Here is a 20,179-nt window from a genome sequence, read left to right as displayed (position 1 = left end):
CAGAAATGAAGGATGCACAGTCAGAAACGAAGGAGGCACTAATTGAAATAAAGAATAATTTACACAGATTCAATAGTAGAGTAGGTAAAGCCAAGAAGCAAACCATCGATTTGGAATACAAGGAAGCAAAAAACACCCAATCAGAACAGCAAAAAGAAAAAGGAAGCCAAAAAAATGAGGATAGTGTAAGGAGCCTCTGGGACAACTTCAAGCATGCCAACATTCGCATCTTGGGGGTGCCAGAAGGAGAAGAGAGAGAACAAGAAATCGAAAACCTGTTTGAAACAATAATGGCAGAAAACTTTCCTACCTTGGTGAAGGAAACAGACATACAAGTCCAGGAAGCACAGAGAGTCCCAAACAAGATGAACCCCAAGAGGCCCACACCAAGACACATCATCATCAAAATGCAAAAGGTTCAAGACAAAGAGAGAATCTTAAAAGCAGCAAGAGAAAGGCAGCTAGTTACCTACAAGGGAGTTCCCATAAGACTGTCAGCTGAAACTTTGCTGGCCAGAAGGGAGTGGCAAGAAATATTCAGAGTGATGAAAAGCAAGAACCTACAACCAAGATTACTCTATCCTGCAAAGCTGTCATTTAGAATCGATGGCCATATAAAGCCTTTCCCAAACAAGAAAAAGTTAGAGTTCATCACCACCAAACCTTTAGTATATGAAATGTTGAAGGGTCTTTTTGAAGAAAAAGATAAAATGTATGAACAAACAAAATGGCAATGAATACATATCTAGTGACAATGGAATCTACAAACAAAATGAACAGGCAGAACAGAAACATTCTCATAGATACAAAGAACATTTTGTTTGTTACCAGATAGGAGGGGGTTTGGGGAATGGGTGGAAAAGGTGAAGGAATTAAGAAGAACAAATTGGTTGCTAGACTGACAAACCTCAAAGAGAAGGGGGTTTGGGGGTGGGAAGAAATAAACCAAAGAACTTACATGCATAACCAATGGACACAGACAACAGTGTGGGAAAAGGCGGGAGGGGGGCGGGAGTGGGGAGGAGGGGATCAATGGGGGAAAAATGAGGAACATCTGTAATACATTCAACAATAAGGATAAAAATAAATAAAATAAAGAAAGAAAGAAAAAGAAAAAGAAAAGTTTGCAAACAAAGCATAATTAGTAAACTGCTCCATATTTCGACCACATAATCATTCTGTTGATAATAAATTACTTTTGATAAATTGTTAAATTTTATTACAGGAAATTGTGGCATACGCATACTCTGAAAATTTACTATCAAATACCTCACCAGTTGCTTGAGTGGGAGAGAAACAAACCTCTCTGTAACCTCAGAAATCTTAGGATTAAGATATTGCACAGGTTACGAAGAAAAGACATCTAATACACACATTTAATACAAACATAACTATGATAATCTCACTTGTAAAAGGAATCAGAGATCCTGAGCAGAAGATCAGAAGCAGAACATAAACGTGGATCTACAAAACATTCGGCGTCAGGGATGATACAACCTGCCTGGGGGCCTTCGAAATAAAAGGTACCAATTCCCGCAGGTACAGCCCTAAACGGTGCAATTCCAAACCTGTGCACTAGATGGCAGCAGAGGAAAGGTTTCCCCTCAGGTCTTAGTCCCAAGAAGCAAACCAAAGGCAGTTGAACCCTAGGGGGCATTTGCACATGTTTGCAGGCCCTTGGATTGTCCTCGGGGTGGGGTAAGGGGGTTCTGTCACCTGCATACAGGAAATAGACACAGTGAATGTCAATGAGCACCCACAATGCCGAGAACAGTCCCTCAGGACAAAGCATTGTCGTGCCTAAAAGGTCAATAGCATCCACAAGAAAAACCCTCCTCCGTAGGAACCTTGAGAAGTGGTCGAACACAATGGAGACATTGAGTTGATTTAGACCCCAGACATGAAATTGCGCCTCTGTACAGGCAGCACTGAGGCTGAACCCTGCAGGACAACAAAGCCACCACCCGGCAACACTGGGAGAGAGTCCTGGGCTGAGAGACACCCACCAACACTGTCTCGGGAGACAGAATCGCACCGGTGCACCACAGCGGGACTCATCCATCACTGCCTCTTTCCATGGCCCATGAGTCACTCTCTAATGAAACTGCTTCTGAATGCTCCCTAGAATCAACAGCCTTACTCTTAGATTCCAGAATTAACCATCTTAACTTAGTCTCTTTAAAAATGTGGGCTTTTTTTTTTTTTAATCCTCACCCAAGGACATTTTTGCATTTATCCTCAGATAGAGCTGGAGGGAGAGAGGGAGGAAGAGAGAGAGAAACATCAATGTGAGAGAAACACATCGAGTGGCTGCCACTCATACAACCCCAACCGGAGCCGGGGACAAACCACAACCGAGGTACATGCCCCTAGCGGGAACTTAACCCAGGACTCTCCAGTCCATGGGCTGATGCTCTAACAGCTGAGCCAAACTGGCCAGGGCAAAAATGTGGACATTTTTTAAATGACCCTATTGTACTATGAAAAGCAAGTTTCAACAACCTCAAAGGATTATTTAAATTGTGTTTCTTGATCTTACTGCATTTACTCTAGAACTCAGCAACAAAAGTTAACTAGAAAGTCCTTATATTTAAAATGAAGAATACACTTCTGATTAACCCCCAAAATAAATCACAATGGGAGCCAGAAAAAAAAATTAAAACTGAATGATAATTAGAACACTACAAACCAAAATGTAAAGAATAATGCGCAGCATAAATCACACATCAGGAAAACAGAACAGCTGGAAAGGTCAAAGTTGCACACCCATCTTAAGAACCTAGAGGAGTAAGTTCAAGTCAGAAGCAACTGAAGGAAACATGCTATGTACTTAACATGAAAACAGTTTCGACCTCTTGGGGTGGGATCGTCCATTACTTGTATTTTTATGTATTCTTCAGGGAAGCTACAACAAACAAAGCCATTTTCATTGCAGAAAATAACTAGTGGGGGGAAACATGGGATATTGACCAATTGTAATAACCCCGATCGTCATGGTGACAGCAACCAGAACCTTCTTTGCTCCCCCAGCTCGGTCTCGGGAAAAGTACCTGGAGTTACGTAGCTGATGTCACTCCTCTATTTTGCAGTTCTGATGGAGGGAGCTCCTCACCTTTTGGGTCTAAAACGGGCCTGGGTCTACCTCATACAAACAATGTTCTCTTGGACATGAAGAACCCCCTCGTGTCCTTTGCTTTCTCACTAATAAATCTCTTATTTTCACAGCTCACTACATTTGTTGCTGAAAGACTTGGCTCTGCTACTGGGAACCCGTAACGCTGGACCTCCTCATGCTCATTTAAAGTGGGACCAGAGCCCTGGCCGGTTTGGCTCAGCGGTTAGAGCACCAGCCCGCGGACCAGAGAGTCCCAGGTTCAGTTCCCGCTAAGGGCACGTACCTCAGTTGCAGTTTGTCTCTGGCGCCAGTTGGGGTCGTGTGGGTGGCAACCAGCTGATGTGTCTCTCTCACATCTGTTTCTCTCTCTCTCTTCCTTCCTCTCTCCCTCTATTTCTGAAGATGAATGCAAAAATGTCCTCAGGGGAGGATTAAAAAAAATGAAAACTGGGACCAGAAGTGGTGCGCCCCTAACTCCATTGTCCAGTCTAGAGGATGTGCTGAGGGAATTGGGTCCCACAGGAATTCCTCAGTTAAATCTGCAACTGAGACTTGTGCCCAGAAACACTCAGGGCACCCTTTTCTGGTCCTCTCAGGCTAGCTGTGCCTGCTCCCCAACCCTGCTCACCTCAAGCACACACACACACACCCTGCGCACATGCACGTGCACACACACACACCCTGCGCACATGCACGTGCACACACACACACACCCTGCGCACGTGCACACACACACACACCCTGCGCACATGCACGTGCACACACACACACACCCTGCTCACCTCAAGCACACACACACACACCCTGCGCACATGCACGTGCACACACACACCCTGCGCACATGCACGTGCACACACACACACACGCTGCGCACGTGCACATGCACACACACACACACACCCTTCACACATGCACGTGCACACACACACACCCTGCGCACATGCACATGCACACACACACACCCTGCGCACATGCACGTGCACACACACACACCCTGCGCACATGCACATGCACACACACACACACCCTTCACACATGCACGTGCACACACACACACCCTGCTCACCTCAAGCACACACACACACACCCTGAGCACATGCATGTGCACACACACACACACCCTGCGCACATGCACACACACACCCTGCGCACATGCACGTGCACACACACACACCCTGCGCACATGCACATGCACACACACACACACCCTGCTCACCTCAAGCACACACACACACACCCTGAGCACATGCATGTGCACACACACACACACCCTGCGCACATGCACACACACACCCTGCGCACGTGCACGTGCACACACACACACACCCTGCGCACATGCACGTGCACACACAAACACCCTGCTCACCTCAAGCACACACACACACACCCTGCACACATGCACGTGCACACACACACCCTGCGCACATGCACGTGCACACACACACACCCTGCGCACGTGCACATGCACACACACACACCCTGCGCACATGCACGTGCACACACACACACCCTGCGCACGTGCACATGCACACACACACACACCCTGCGCACGTGCACGTGCACACACACACACCCTGCTCACCTCAAGCACACACACACACACCCTGAGCACATGCATGTGCACACACACACACACCCTGCGCACATGCACACACACACCCTGCGCACATGCACGTGCACACACACACACCCTGCGCACATGCACATGCACACACACACACACCCTGCTCACCTCAAGCACACACACACACACCCTGAGCACATGCATGTGCACACACACACACCCTGCGCACATGCACACACACACCCTGCGCACATGCACGTGCACACACACACACACACACCCTGCGCACATGCACGTGCACACACACACACCCTGCGCACATGCACGTGCACACACACAAACACACACACTGCTCATCTAACTTGCTCGGGACCCATTGCTCTCCTCACCCCAGGCCACGTCCTCTTCCAACCATGTTGTCTGACAGAGTCCGGACATGGAGAGGGAAGCTTCAAGGAGGCATCTCCTAGGGAGAGGACGTGGCCTGGGGGTGGGATTAATCAGTATGACAGGAATTATAATATTGGGAATTGTTATTTTACTATATGACTAACCTGGGAAGAGCAAACAAGAGATCTGAAATCATGCCTCTTCAATTAAATTCTGAAGAAACTCCAGCTTCCCCTGAAACACTCACCACTGCATGTCCAGACTTAGTAATTTACTAATTCAATTAGGTAAAAATTTTTCCCCGAAAGTCTCTAATAAACAATTCATGGCACTGCCGGTTAGGCTCAGCAGTTAGAGCGTCCGCCTGCAGTCCAGAGAGACCAGGGTTCAGTTCCCGCTAGGGGCATGTACCTCGGTTACAGTTTGTCCCCGGCCCTGGTTGGGTCATGCGAGTGGCAGCCACTCGATGTGTCCCTTTCACGACGATGTTTCTCTCTCTCTCTCTCCCACTCTCTTCCTCCCACTCTATCTGAACAAAAAATGGAAAAATGTCCTCAGGTGAGGATTTAAAAAAAAACAACAAAAAAAAAAACAATTCATGGATGAATTGCAACAGGTAGAACTAATGGAGGCACCTTATACCCCTGTGCCTCCTCCCCAGATAGAAAGAGTATTTCAAGAGAATAAAAGAAAATTGGATCGACCCCTACCCACTGCTCAAGGGTTTCCTTACATAGCTTATTGGATAAAGGAAAACTGTGGTCCCACCTGGAGGGGCGAGAAGTACACAAAGGATCCTGACCCTCCCTCGCCCTTACAGGAGCATATGACGAAGATGGAATAAGAACAGTTAACAAAGACTACAGACTACATGTTCCTTGGGCGAGCTCACCTTTCATGAACGATCGCAGGCCAAGGCCCCCCTTGGTGTTTACGCACAAAGGAACAAAAGAAATCTCAGTCACTGCAAATGAATAGGTTTCCTAAGAAATGCTGTCCCGAGTTAGTTAGGGAAGTAAATCAAAAACTAGCTGATCTAAAAACCCAGAACTAGATTTAAAATAAAGGTCAACTATTAACCTCGGACAAAGGGCCTGTGGAGAACTCTGTCTCACCTTACAGGTTACTCTACCCCCTTCTTTGTATCTATAAACACAAAAAGTTATAAATTCTGATTAAAATGAAACTAACATCCTAGTACTATGGAATGTAACTCCCTGCTTCTTTCACCTCAAATGTTAAATTTATGCCCAAAAAAGAAAATATATAAGCACATAGAAACTTGTAATAAATCGGAAGAGTGCCACACTGCCTCTGAGTCCTGTAGTCATCTGCCTCCCAGCGCCGCTGCCTGACCCCCTCCGGGCCCCCTGGACCCTGCTGCGGCTGGACTGCGGCAACCCCAGGTTTCAAACCAGGCTCCACCCTCGCATGGACACTTCATCTGATTTCGGCTTCATTGCCCAACTGATGTGTGGACCCAGAGGTCGGTCCTGTCCCAGTGTCTCACCTCGCTACAGGCTGCTTTTACCTCACGTGCGCGCCCCCCTCACACTTTAGCCCTGTTTTTCTACATCCAGTTTAATCAACAAATACATTAACCACATAAACTCTATAAACTGAAAAATGCTCTGTAAAATAACTTCTTCTGAGAATAAAAAGACAGCCATAGCCCGGTCACAGACATTAATCGCAAGCCCCTGCGCCCAGCTTAGCTTAGGCACACGCAGGAAATTCTCCACAGGTGTGGGTGTTTCTAACGTGAACAAGACACAGGACGCTTTCAGAAAGGAGATCAACGCAACACATCAGTAGGGAATTACATATTGAAACAACGAAAGAGCACTGCACCCCTGTTAGAACTGCTGAACTCCAACAAAATGACAATATCGATGCTCCTGAACCACAGTACCCTGCTCCGCAACAGTAGGCAGATCAGTCCACTTTGTACAGCAAGAAGCTGAGTCTAGGTTAGGAAGACAAACTAATCAGCTACGTCAGAACAGCCTAGCTGATGGGGTCTCAGAAAAATTACAGCAAGTAGGACCTGAATCACTTCCTCAGTCCTCCTCCACTGGAAGCAGACTCTCACACACGTGAGAAGAGGGAGGTGCACCCATGAACTGCCCCATTGCCCTGTGTTCTGACATGTGGACAGGAAATATATTCCATATCTACTTAGGGGATTTCCCACCCAAAGTGGAAGAAACAGCTAGGAAAACAGCTATTCCACCATAGACTGGAGTTCCTGTCCCTTCCTCTGCGTTTTAAAAGGTCCAAGCTGGCTGGAGATCACATCTACAACGCAAGGCCAGTGCAGAGCAAAATGGCTTTATTGCGTGCACCTGGGTGCAGGCGGGCTGAGCCCAAAAGGCAAGTTATATACTCTGCTTCTAGCTTCCAGCAGCTCCTGCTGACTACTCTGCCTGGCCCATTGTCCACGTTGGACTGGTCCAGTATCTCAGCCTGCATCTGCTGGGTGATCCACTGACTTGATGGTAACCCGACAATCTCACTCAACAGAAGGCTGAGCAGAGGTCATGCAAGCAGTGCATTTTTAAGTTTCCACCTTTTGCAAGCTTTTACCTTTACCCTTTAAAACGTTATAACACTTTCAGTTTTACCTACTGCAGTCACTGGGTGCAGATGGAGGGACTGGAGGGAATAACTCTTGCTCATAGCAGACAACAGGGGAAACTGAGGCTCCTCTGATCCCCACGACTTCTACTCACTCCCTGTCTCACTTGACAACTGACAGGTCTGAGCGGCGGGAGGTCACATCCACACGCAAGGCCAGTGCAGAGCCAAATGGCCTTATTGCGTGCGCCTGGGTCAGGCCGGCTGACTCCTCGGAAAGAGTGCAGCCGCCAAGTCCCTTTGTTCGCTGGGTTTTATAGTCACAAACTACAGAAGGTAAAAAAACTACATCAAAAACACCGCACATTCTCTTGGCACCGGGTAATTGGTGTCAGGGCCGATACACGTCGTCTCCGAGGTAAGGCGTCTGCTCCGGCAGAGGTCTGGGCCATTAATCTTCTTTTTTATGGTCCCTCCAAGTTTCCCAAGGCCGTCATCACCCCTTATCTTCATGGTTCCTCTGGGTGTCAGTCCCAGGTTTTTTAGAAAACTGCTCAGGTGTTTACGTGTAGGAATAGCTGGTCAGAATGGAGTTTAATTTTGTTAAAACATTATTAACCCTTTTAACAACTTTGGCCGTCTGGACCCCAGAAAAAGCAGATGAGGATGTTTAACTGTCCACCAAGCCTAAGAGCTGTTCACTCCAGAGCTGACTCGTTCGAAGTATCCTCGCTATAAACCCCAGAATACTGAGAAATATTCCCCCCTAAAAGTACACTGAAAAATGAGGAAGAGTACAGGAAAGCATTGTCGTCCTAAATTTTCATCCATGGATGAAGTTCTGCTATAGTCCTCAATCCTCTGAGTGCTAACTCCCTAGATTTGAGGGAGGAAAACAGTTCTATATTCCCAGGCCAGGTCATTCCGTTTCCAAAAATTATCAAAGATTCAAGAGCAGAAATTCTCAACCAGAAGCAATTTTTCCAAGGGACATTCTGCAACGTGTGCAGACTTTTCAGGTTGTCAGGAGGGTGGCGCAGGGTGGACCGGCAGGCAGAGATTGCAGAGATTACAGAAGCTGCCCCACTAGACATAAGCATGCATTCCACCCTACAGCTGCAGTGACTGATGCTGTAAGAGACTTCAGTCAGGATGGTGGCAGGTAAGCGGGGTATCAGCTCCTCCCACAACCACATCAAAATTACAACTAACTACAGAACAACCATCCTTCAGAACCACCTAAAATCTAGCTGAAGGGAAGTCCTACAACTACGGAATTACATCAGCAGCCACATGGACACTGGTAGGAGGGCGGAGGGGACGGGCTGGTCCCACACCCTGTGTGGCTGATGAAAATCAGGAGGACACCTCGGCTGGGAAGGTCCTCCCTGAGGACTGAGGGGTCCCCTCCCACACCAGGCATCCAGCTCAGGGTTCCAGTGCCAGGAAGAGAATCCCCATCACTTCCGGCTGGAAAAACCAGCAGAAACTGAGGCTCAGGGAGGCTGAGGCGGCTGAAGCCCCAGGCAGCTCCTCTTAAAGGGCCCACGCACAGACTTACTCAGACTTGCTCCCTCTAAGCTTGGAGGGGAGGCAGCTTGAGGGGCACCAGAGACACACAGGGAAGAACTGAGCTGTCTGGCCTTAGGACGAGGCCTGGAGAGGCAGCTTTCTCCTGGACAGACGTGCTGGCGGAGGCTTATGTTCCTCTGGTGAGCCCTTCCCTCAAGGGCCAGCAGACGGGCCCTATATCTGGGACTCCAGCAACCTGGCTCACACTGTTTGCCCCACCCTGGTGATTCCCTGAGGCCCCACCCCACCCAAATTTCGGGCCCACCCAAGCTGTTTCCAAAGGCTTCACCATAGGACTGGCCTGTCTTGGCTCCCGCGTCAGAGTTTCCTAAAATCTTTCAAACAAGCAGCATCTGGTCTCAGCGAACTCCATACCTCTCGTTAAGTGGCCCCAGGCCTGGCACTAGAAGCAGCCAGCCTTGGTTCACAACTTGGGTTTTCCTGAGCACCTCCAAGCCCAGCACAAGAAGCAGCCGTCTGCATATCACTTTCTACCTTATGCCTGGTGGCCCCGGGTAGAACACAGGCAGTGGCTGACCTGGCCCCAGAGCCGGCACACCCAGTGGACAGCTTCAGACCACGTCAAAACACCACCACCCAACCACCTCCACAGTGACACACTCAAGGAGTGGACTCAGTGGGCACCAGAGCCCTGATAAAGTAAGTCTTGCTCTGTGTGGTGGGCCCTGCGCAGCTGATCCTCCAAGGGAGTCAGAGGCCAGTGGTCAGTGGGCACAGCCAGTCCTCGCAGCTGATCAGCCCAAGTAAATCCTTCCCATTGATGTGCCAACAGCAATCAAGACAATGGAAGGGTATACAGTCCACACTAGGGGTGCATCTCAAGGGACCAGCTGGGGTGATCAGGGAGACTGTGCCACTGGATCCTCATGACACCTACAACAAAAGGCCACCCTATGAAGCCTAGGAGACATAGCAACTCTACATAGAAACAATCACAGAGAAGCAGCCAAAATGAAGAGACAAAGAAACATGTCCCAAATGAATGAAAAGAACAAAACTCCAGGAAAAGAACTAAATTAAATGGAGATAAGCAATCAGTCAGATGCAGAGTTCAAAACACTGGTTATAAGGTTGCTCAAGGAACTTGGTGAGACCTCCAAGACACTTAGTGAGAACATCAACAACATAAAAAAAAAAAAAAAGAACCAGTCAGAAATGAAGGATGCACTAACTAAAATAAAAAATAATGTACAGGGAATCAATAGTAGAGTAGGTAAAGCCAAGAAGCAAATCATCGAATTGGAATATAAGGAAGCAAAAAACACCAATCAGAACAGCAAAAAGAAAAAAGAATCCAAAAAAATGAGGATAGTGTAAGGAGCCTCTGGGACAACTTCAAGCGGGCCAACATTCACCTCTTGGGGGTGCCAGAAGGAGAAGAGAGAGAACAAGAAATTGAAAACCTATTTGAAAAAATAATGACAGAAAACTTCCCTCATTTGGTGAAGGAAACAGACATACAAGTCTTGGAAGCACAGAGAGTCCCAAACAAGATGAACCCCAAGAGGCCCACACCAAGACACATCATCATCATCAAAATGCAAAAGGTTCAAGATAAAGAGAGAATCTTAAAAGCAGCAAGAGAAAAGCAGTTAGTTACCTACAAGGGAGTTCCCATAAGACTGTCAGCTGATTTCTCAAAAGAAACTTTGCAGGCCAGAAGGGAGTAGCAAGAGATATTTAAGGTGATGAAAATTAATAACCTACAACCAAGATTACTCTACCCTGCAAAGCTATCATTTAGAATTGATGGACATATCAAGAGTTTCCCAGACAAGAAAAAGCTAAAGGAGTTCATCACCACCAAACCAATATTACATGAAATGTTGAAGGGTCTTCTGGAAGCAGAAGAAGAACAAAAGTATAAACAATAAAATGGCAATTAATACATATCTATCAACAATTGAATTTACAAACAAAATGAGCAAGCAGAACAGAAACAGACTCATAGATACAGAGAACTTTCTTGCCAGATGGGCGGGGGCTGGGGAGCTGGGTGAAAAAGATGAATGGATTAAGAAGTACAAATTAGTTGTTAGACTGAGGAACCTCAAAGGGTAGGGGGGAGGGAGAGCAGAATGAGATAAACCAAAGAACTTCTATGCATATCTGCATAAGCAATGGACACTGACAATAGTGTGGGGAAGGCAGGAGGGGGCAGGAGTGGGGAAGAGGGGGTCAAAGGGGGGACATCTATAATACATTCAACAATAAAGATGAGTTAAAATAATAATAATAAGTCCAGCCAGTGTGGCTCAGTGGTTGAGTGTCGACCCATGCACCAAGAGGTCACCAGTTCGATTTCCAGTCAGGACACATGCCCAGGTTGTGGACCCAATCCCCAGTGGGGACACACAGGAGGCGGCCAATCGATGTTCTCTCTCATCGATGTTTCTATCTCTCTCTCCCTCTCTCTTCCTCTCGCTCTGAAATCAATAAAGGGGGAAAATTTTTTTAATTAATAATAAAGCTGCAATAACTAAAAACAGCAGGGTATTGCCCCATGAATGGATGACCTGATGAAACAGAATAGAAGGTCTAGTAGGAGAAGAACATTTATGTGGAAATGTTGTATAAGATGACTCCTTAGATCAGTGAAAATAATATACACTGTATAACACATACTGGGAGAAAAATAAATTGAAGAAATATTGAATGCTACATCTTACCCTCCACAAAACTCAATTTCTTATGGACTTTAATGAGACTCATTACTAATATAAAAAATTGAGGTCCTTCAAACATAAGGTTCAAAAACACTGAAAGCAAAAGGATGAGAAAAAGTTGGTTTACACTTCTGAGTACATAAAACAGAGTTTGTTGTTGGTTTTTATTTATTAATTATTGTACTATTTTCCATACAAACAACTGTAAACCTACTTTTGCCCCACCCTGCATTAGGAAAACATAAACCAAATGAAAATTATAGAGTAACATACAGTAGGCTTTAAGACAAAAAGCTTTACTAGAATTAAAGAACATGTCATATCTCTAAGTTTAATTTACCAGAAAGTTCAAAATTTGTACTCACTTTATAACATAAACTCTAATTATATCAAAACGGAGCTACAAGGAAAATAAACAAATTTTTAATCCTACTAGATTCAACACATCTTTCATCTAGGAAAAGACCACACCTTTTTTTTAAACAATAGACTACAACAAAAATATCGGTGACGATATAAAAACTTCACATGGCAGCAAATTGCAACTAATATTCCTAAATACAAATTCACGAGGCATGTAGACACGCACTGAGTTGTCATTCCCAAGATGCACACGAGATGGCAGCAGAGAATCACACTTGGAACATTGTTAAGGGTGACCATATTGCATGATAAAGCAGGTTTCAACAAAATTCAAAGGGTTGCAATAATATAAACCATGTTTCTTGTTTTCATTGCAGTTAATCGAGAAACCATGAATAAAAAGGTAATTAGAAACTTCTTATATTTAAAAGTTATGAAAGACACTTCTAAATAACACCAAAAATAAATCAGCATTGGAGCTAGAAAATAATTTGAACTAAATTATAATAAAAGTACTACACACCAAAACTTATGAAAAAAATGTGCATCCTTAAATGCCCATATTAGAAAAGCTGAAAACACAAGTTTTGCATCGATATTAAGGACCTAAAATAGTAAATTAAATCATTATAAAGTAGAAGAAAGGAAATGGGAATGTAGAAATGTCTGGAGGAGTATATTCTTAAAATCATGTCAGTTGTTTTACTTCTTGGGGTAGAATTTTGGATAAATTTTGTTCACCTGTATTCTTTAAGTAGCCTGTAAAAAAAAACAAAGCCATTTTTCTTTTAGAAAAAAGTACTAGAGGAAGACATGAAATACTTTAAAAATAATAAGCTTAAGTGTTGTGGTGACCACACTGGAATCCTCTGCTCACCCAGCCTGGTCTCTTGTCAGTCTGAAGAGAATCAAAACTCTTCCTGGTTGTGTAGCTCGGAGTGGCTACTTCTCTGGTTTGCACGTCTTCCCATGAAGTTGCAGAAGTTGTGAGCTTTGGCCTCTGGAATTTATGAGACTGATTCTAACATTTTGAACAGGGAACAAACGTCTAAAAGCCTTCATTTTGTCACTTGTAAAATTTCCTAATTTTATCGCTTAGAACATTCCTTGCTGAAGGACCCAGGCTAGTTGTGACCTCTGCCTCCAGAGAGACCGTGAGGTTGGACCTCAGAATGCTCAGGTGAGCTGCCTGGGTAAGCAGTGTCCTTGGGGACTCGGGGACTCTGGGTTCAGCCTGGAGAATGTGCTCGGGAAAAGTGGTCCCACAGGAAATGCTCACCTCATGTCCTCCGTGCCTCTTGATTCAGGAAACAATCCTGCTGGTAGTTGGCTGTTTGCCTGTGTCCCAACACCATTTATTTTATAATGAGTAACTTTACAACTGACCTAAGGAGACATCATTAACATATAAAAGTTACCTATGGATTTAGGACAATTACTAAACCTTCTATTCTGCTTCATTAATTAACATACAAATAAATACCATAAAGAGTGAGGAAATATTTGGTATGTAAAATGGAGAAGCAGGGTGAACTGCAGGTTTTTTTTAGGAAAAGTGCAGCGCACTTGGCAGGTTATCTTTCCACAGCAATCCCAAAAGCAATAGGACGTGGGGTGTGGGGTGGTCAAAGGCTCCTGCTTGGAGCCTTAATGTCTGAAGCTCAGGCAGTAATGCTTATGTCCCCTTCCTAAAACCTGGTTTTTCCACTGAACTCTCTCAGGAAGAGGGAGAGAATTATAGGTGCTTTCCCAGCTTCTTTTTCTTAACTAGTGCAAAATGCAAAATTTTGGTCCTCATTATTCCCATCTTGGAATGAGAAATAAAAGTCTTACATCCAGAAGCAAAATTAGTAGACTGTTCTATATTTCAATGATAAAATCATTCACTTCAGAGAATGTTACTTTAAACTGTTAAATCGTATTTCAAGACAGATTCGAGTAGATGTACTTTCAAAATTTACATTCCACAAAATATCTTATTACTTACTTATGTGGAAGAGAAACAAACTTCCCTCTAAACTCAAGGTTCTTTTCTGGTTTAATAATCACATTCATATGACACAGATTAGCAACAGGAAAGAAAAAAAAACTTTAGGACATACATATGTATGTATGTGAACCTCACATACATGAGAGACTCAAACACAGAAAGAAAACATGGGTAGCCCTGGCTGGTTTTGCTCAGCGGTTAGAGCGTCAGCCCACAGACCAGAGCCACGGGTTCAATCCCAATCAAGGGCATGTACCTCGGTTGCGGTTGGGTCCCCGGCCCTGGTTGGGGTCGTGCGGGAAGCAACCAGTCAATGTGTCTCTTTTGCATCAATGTTTCTTTCTCTCTCTCCCTCCCACTCTGTCTAAAGACAAATGGAAAGGTGAGAGATAAAAAATCTCTCTTTAAGCCCAGCTGGTGTGGCTCAGGGGTTGAGTGTGGACCTATGCACCAAGAGGTTGCTGGTTCAATTCCCAGTCAGGACACATGCCCAGGTTGTGGGCCCGATCCCCAGTGGGGGGCATGCAGGAAGCAGCCAACTGATGTTCTCTCATCAATATTGCTATCTCCCTCTCCTTTTCTCTCTCTCTAAAATCAATTTTAAAAAATTCTTTTTAAGGAAGAACTGGAATTTATTTTTTAAAAAGGGGGGGGAGAGAGAGAGAGAGAGAGAGAGAGAGAGAGAGAGAGAGAGAGAGAAAGAACATGGTGTACAAGACATTCTGAGCTACGGATGATAAGGTGCCTCGTTGTCCTTCAAGGAATCATTGCAAAATGATAGGACCAGATGCTCAGCCGATAGGTGCCATTCCTAAGATGAACACTAGGGGGAAGCAGGAAGAGCATTTCTTTGGGCCGGAAAGGGGTGGGGGTCAAAGGTTCTTTCTGAGTCTTCCTCCTTGATAAACAGCTTGAAATCAATATTCCAAAAAGCAGCGTGAGGGGGGCAGGACTTTGACCCCTTCATAAGAAATTGTGAATAGTCTGTCATATCAGTATTCTTTAGATGGGTAAATTTATGAACAAATTAATTCCTAGACGTGTACTTTCTCATAGCACCGTTTGTTAAATGGTCCACAGAACAGGTTTGCTAAGTCCCAAATGTCTTTCATTCCCCATAATATGAATCACACATAAATAAAGCTATACTCAGTAACCCTAACCCTCACCCAAATTGTCACTATATGACCATACACAGTAAACTAAGATAACACACACAATTTTCCACACCGAGCCCGCCCTCTGCTGGTCCCCTGGAGACTGACACTCTTTTTTCTTTTTATCCTCACCCGAGGACACTTTTTCATTTCTTGTTCAGATAGAGCAGGAGGGGGAGAGAGAGAGAGAAACATCGATGTGAAGGGACACATCGAGTGGCTGCCACCCACACAACCCAACCAGGGCCAGGGACAAACTGCAACCGAGGTACATGCCCTTAGTGGGAACCGAACCCGGGTCTCTCTGGACCGCAGGCCGACGCTCTAACCGCTGAGCCAAACTGGCCAGGGCAACTGACACTCTTTCTGCCTCATCTTTTCCTCAAGGTTTATGGTGACGCCTGGTCCCATGGCGATGCCCCTGGGTGTCCCTGAGGGGAACTGGACCCTCAGCAGAACACCACCACCTGAAGCAGGGAGAGGTGTCTCTGGCTGGGTCCTGACAAGGCCACGCTGACCCAGGCATTCAGTGGATGCCAGCACCACAGGCTGAAGGCACAAGCACCACGTGGGTCAGAGAGGAAACTCAGGGGCCCTGGAAAGAGTATCTGACTCCCCAGGAGATGGAACCAGATGACGAGCCACTGCAGGCATCTGATGACTGCTTTTCTTCTCCTTGCCCAGAGACCACTCTTCAAAAACTGCTCCAGCCCTGGCCGGTTTGGCTCAGCGGTTAGAGCGTCGGCCCACGGACCAGAGAGTCCCGGGTTCGGTTCCCGCTAAGGGCACGTACCTCAGTTGTAGTTTGTCCCCGGCCCTGGTGGGGTCGTGTGGGTGGCAACCAGTTGATGTGTCCCTTTCACGTCGATGTTTCTCTCTCTCTCTCTCTCTCCCTCCCACTCAATCTGAACAAAAAAGGAAAAAAGTCCTCGAGTGAGGATAGAATAAAATAAAATAAAAATGTTCTACATTGTAACCAAAAATCAATCACCTTGCTCTTTGAGTTTCCAGAACTCAGCCTGTAAAGTTTCCTTCTTTGAAACTGTAACATCTGCCACATTGTCGGTTGCTCGTGTTACCACATGAGACACAACTACATTCACATGAGACTCCTGACGCCAAGCCTCCAGACCCTGAACTTATTTTAAATGCTAAGAATGCTGTTACCATTTTATTTAATCATTAATAATGTTAAAACTGACGAAAGCATTTTTTCCACCTCCTCACATTACATTTCTCTCTGTTTTTCCACTCTTAAACTATCTATGTTTCAGGGGCTTTTTCCCTCTAATCTTCACCAGGAGGAAAGGCGGGAGACAGAGAAACGGGGATCAGTTGCTCCCCCTTGCGCCCTGGCTGCTGGCTGAAGCCGCAGCCCCTGTACGTCCAGGACGCCACTCCAGTGCCAAGCCACACGCCAGCTGCATGTTCTCATAGAGCTGGATGTTGCTTGGAGCACCTTCACCGACGCAGGGGAGAGGGAGACAGAAGAGGTCAGCACAGAAGAGCAACAGGACTCAGAAAGCGGCTTTGGCTCACAGAGAGATAAAGTCAAAGTGACAGCCCGGCCGAGTGGCTCAGTGGACTCAGTCCCAAGGACAGACAGGTCCCGGTTTGATTCCCGGTCAGGGCACAGGCTTGGGTTGTGGGCTCGATCCCCAATACGGGGCGTGCAGGAGGCAGCCAATCGATGTCTCTCTCTCAAATGGATGTTTCTCTCTGTTCCTTCGTTTCTTCCTAAAAAATAAAAATAAGTTGTCATGCATAAATAAATACCCTTTATGTATACAAACAATAAGTGAAATGTATAAGCAATGAAAAGACCCAATAGCAATAAAACCGATAAAAGGCCTAGGAACAACCATAACAAGAATGCACTATCAGCATGAATGAAATTTTAAAATTCTATCCACATAAAAGAAACTTCAACAAGCAGAAAGTAACATCATGTTTTCTGGAGAGAAAAAGACATATAATGATACTGGCCCTGGCCAGTGTGCCTCAGCGGTTGGAGCATCAGCCCAAAGACCGAAGGGTCCCAGCTTCGATTCCCAGTCAAGAGCACATACCTGGGTCGCAGGTTTGATCCCCAGTCCTGGTTGGGGCCACTCCCCCTAAAAAAAAGCAATAGAAAATATATTCTTGAGTGAGGATTAACAAAAAAGAGAAAGAAAAATAGAATGTTTTTAATTTATTAATATTATTAATACACAATTAATCATATTAACTTCCCAAACTTGTCTATAAATGTAACATAATCTAGATTATAACAGACAAGTGGTCCTATGAGAAATATGAACTTAAATTGGGACCTGAAACCTTTACCCCATAGACAGTCTGGGTGCCCTTTTCTGCCCAGATTGGCCGGCTGCAGCTGCTCCCCAGCCCCTCACCTCATGTCTCTTCCACCTCATGTCCACCAGGTCACACTGCTGGCCTCACTTTTGGCTTCACCCCACTGGGGATCGAACCCACAACCTGGGTGGGCATGTCGCCTGGCCGGGGATCAAACTGGCGACCTCTTGGTGCATGGGTCCAAACTCAACCACTGAGCCACACCGGCCGAGCAACATATTAAACTTTAAAATGATTCACGGCCAAGAGCAATGGAAAGAAGGATTTTGCGGTTCTGAGCAATGACTTCGTAACCAGTGCTACCAGCCCCATCCCCAGCAGCTCACACCCAAAGAAGCACCAAGAGCAGAAATGAGTCCAGACAGATGCCTGCAAGTGAATGGCACCGTTAGATCATCGTCCTGCCCTTACGCAACCAAAGAACAGTCTGGTGTTATCTCAATGCGGCCACCCTTGCCCATGGTCCCGACTGGCCACAACAGTCACCCAGAGGGCCACCTTCTGCTGTGGCGTGGGCTGCCTGCAGCCCCGCTCAGAGGACTCTGCATCTCTGTTCATGTCACGCACCCCCTTGTCGGAAAAACACAGGACACAAGCAACCTTGACCAGTTATCCCTTTAAATATGCGATGAGCAAGCCGAAAACCATCACAATGCTGGATGGTCAGAGGGCAGGTATGAAAAAAAGAGAGAGACGCTGACTAGAACGGCCACAAAGACAGCTTCTGCTGGCCCTCCCCGCGATGTTCCAGGGTGGGGCTCATTCCAGCTGGAGGGGAGGCTGGAACCTACCAGCGGTGAACGGATGTGCAATGCAAAAGTAAGTGCAGAAAACCTGAAAGAAGTTTAGCATGAATAAGGTGACATTTTTCCAACTTGTCTAACTGCTGAGCGTTTACAGGACTCCCTAGGAGGGCCCACCTGCCGAGCTCACAGGAGCAGGCCACTGTGCAGTCTTTTTATTTCTGTGGGAGGGAGAGAGAGAGAAACATCGACACACCGAGTAGCTGCCACCCGTATGACCCAACCAGGGTCGGGGACAAACTGTAACCGAGGTACGTGCCCTTAGCAGGAACCGAACCCGGGTCTCTCTGGACCGCAGGCCGATGCTCTAACCGCTGAGCCAAACGGGCCAGGGCCGCTGTGCAATCTTTAAGGTCCCAGGATCAAGTGTCTCTGTGTTTCCCCACCTTTAAAACAGTCCATATTTCTTTCTTTTTTTTCTTTTTTAATATATTTTCTTTATTGATTTGAGAGAGAGAGGAAGGGAGAGGGAAAGAGAGATAGAGACATTGATGAGAGAGAACATCGACTGGCCACCTCCTGCATGCCCCCCCATTGGGAATCTGGCCCACAACCTGGGCATGTGCCCTGACTGGGAATCAAACCGGGGACCTCTTGGTGCAGGGTTGATGCTCAACCACTGAGCCACACTGGTCGGTCAGTCCATATTTCTTAATAAAGAATTATTTTTCTTTTGTTCTCAAATAAGAAAGACTGCAAAATGTTAGAAAAAGACAAATCTTTTCAATCAGTTGTACTGAAAACATTTATTCCTCTCGGAAAATTCAATCTCTCTCGCTCTCCTTCCACACACACACCAATTCCACCTAGACCACAGCTGGGAAAAAATCCATAACAGTTGTAGAAGTAAAAATTTAAAACTTTGCGTGTGTCCAAGTGTGTCGCAGACGATTGCACTCACAGCGTCTCCCATGTTCCCGCGCTCGCGTGCACACGCAGCAGACGCCCTCTTGGGTTCCCTCCGCGTTAGCTACGGGACGCAGAGCAGGACAGAGGCACCCAGCCTGCGGGAAACTGTGTCCAGAGAGGCACAGGAGAAGGGTCTGGGGTCTGTGCCGGTCGGGGCCAGATGGAGGCAAGCAAGGGGCAGGGTGATAAGGGACACCACAGTACCCAACATGGACACGGCCCATCCACTCACTTGTCCGGGAGGTGCACGCCTGAGGGGATGGCTCAACCTTGCCCTGGGTCCTCCAGGGTGAGCAGGACCAGCCCGCAGGACATCGCCAGCCACAAGGTGGCAGCAGGGGCAGGCACCAGGCCAGGACTCCTGAGACCAGGAGTGGCCGCTCCACAGGCGTCTGGTTGGGGATTCAGGGGCCGTGACTGTCTCCCCGACACCCTAGATTCCCTGGGCTGGACTGGCCTCAGAAGGGAGCTCTGTCTCATCTGTGGCCCCTGTTACTTCCGTCAAGGACACAGTAATCCCGCCAGGCCTCAGGGATGGCCCTTCCTGACCCCGCAGTCCTCGCGGGCCCTCCTTCCATCCCCTGGGTGCTGCTGCCCAGCTCAGGTCTCCTGCAGCCCTGGGTCCGGCTCCCACACCTACGTGCACAGGCCCCAGGAGCCCCAGAGGGCCCCCTTCTGCGGCCACACCTGCTGCTAC

The 20,179-nt window shown here is 46.7% G+C and overlaps 1 protein-coding gene across 1 annotated transcript in view; it reads right to left on the bottom strand.

Annotated features, from left to right (window-relative positions):
• LOC118643201 (protein-L-isoaspartate O-methyltransferase domain-containing protein 2-like) overlaps window positions 1–17,523 on the bottom strand; it is a 51,740-nt gene extending 34,217 nt beyond the window's left edge. The window contains exons 1-2 of the mRNA XM_036281166.1: window positions 17,485–17,523; window positions 13,548–13,654 (exon numbers count right to left, since the gene is read on the bottom strand). Of these exons, the coding sequence (XP_036137059.1) occupies window positions 13,548–13,552 (5 nt within the window). The 5' untranslated portion in view covers window positions 13,553–13,654; window positions 17,485–17,523. The remainder of the gene's footprint in view (window positions 1–13,547; window positions 13,655–17,484) is intronic.
• Window positions 17,524–20,179: the final 2,656 nt, after the last annotated feature.

This window comes from Molossus molossus, unplaced genomic scaffold (genome assembly GCF_014108415.1).
Source record: "Molossus molossus isolate mMolMol1 unplaced genomic scaffold, mMolMol1.p scaffold_m16_p_31, whole genome shotgun sequence".
Classification (NCBI taxonomy): domain Eukaryota; kingdom Metazoa; phylum Chordata; class Mammalia; order Chiroptera; family Molossidae; genus Molossus; species Molossus molossus.
The sequence above is the reverse complement of the archived record's forward strand: the minus strand, read 5'-3'. Positions and strand labels throughout refer to the sequence as shown.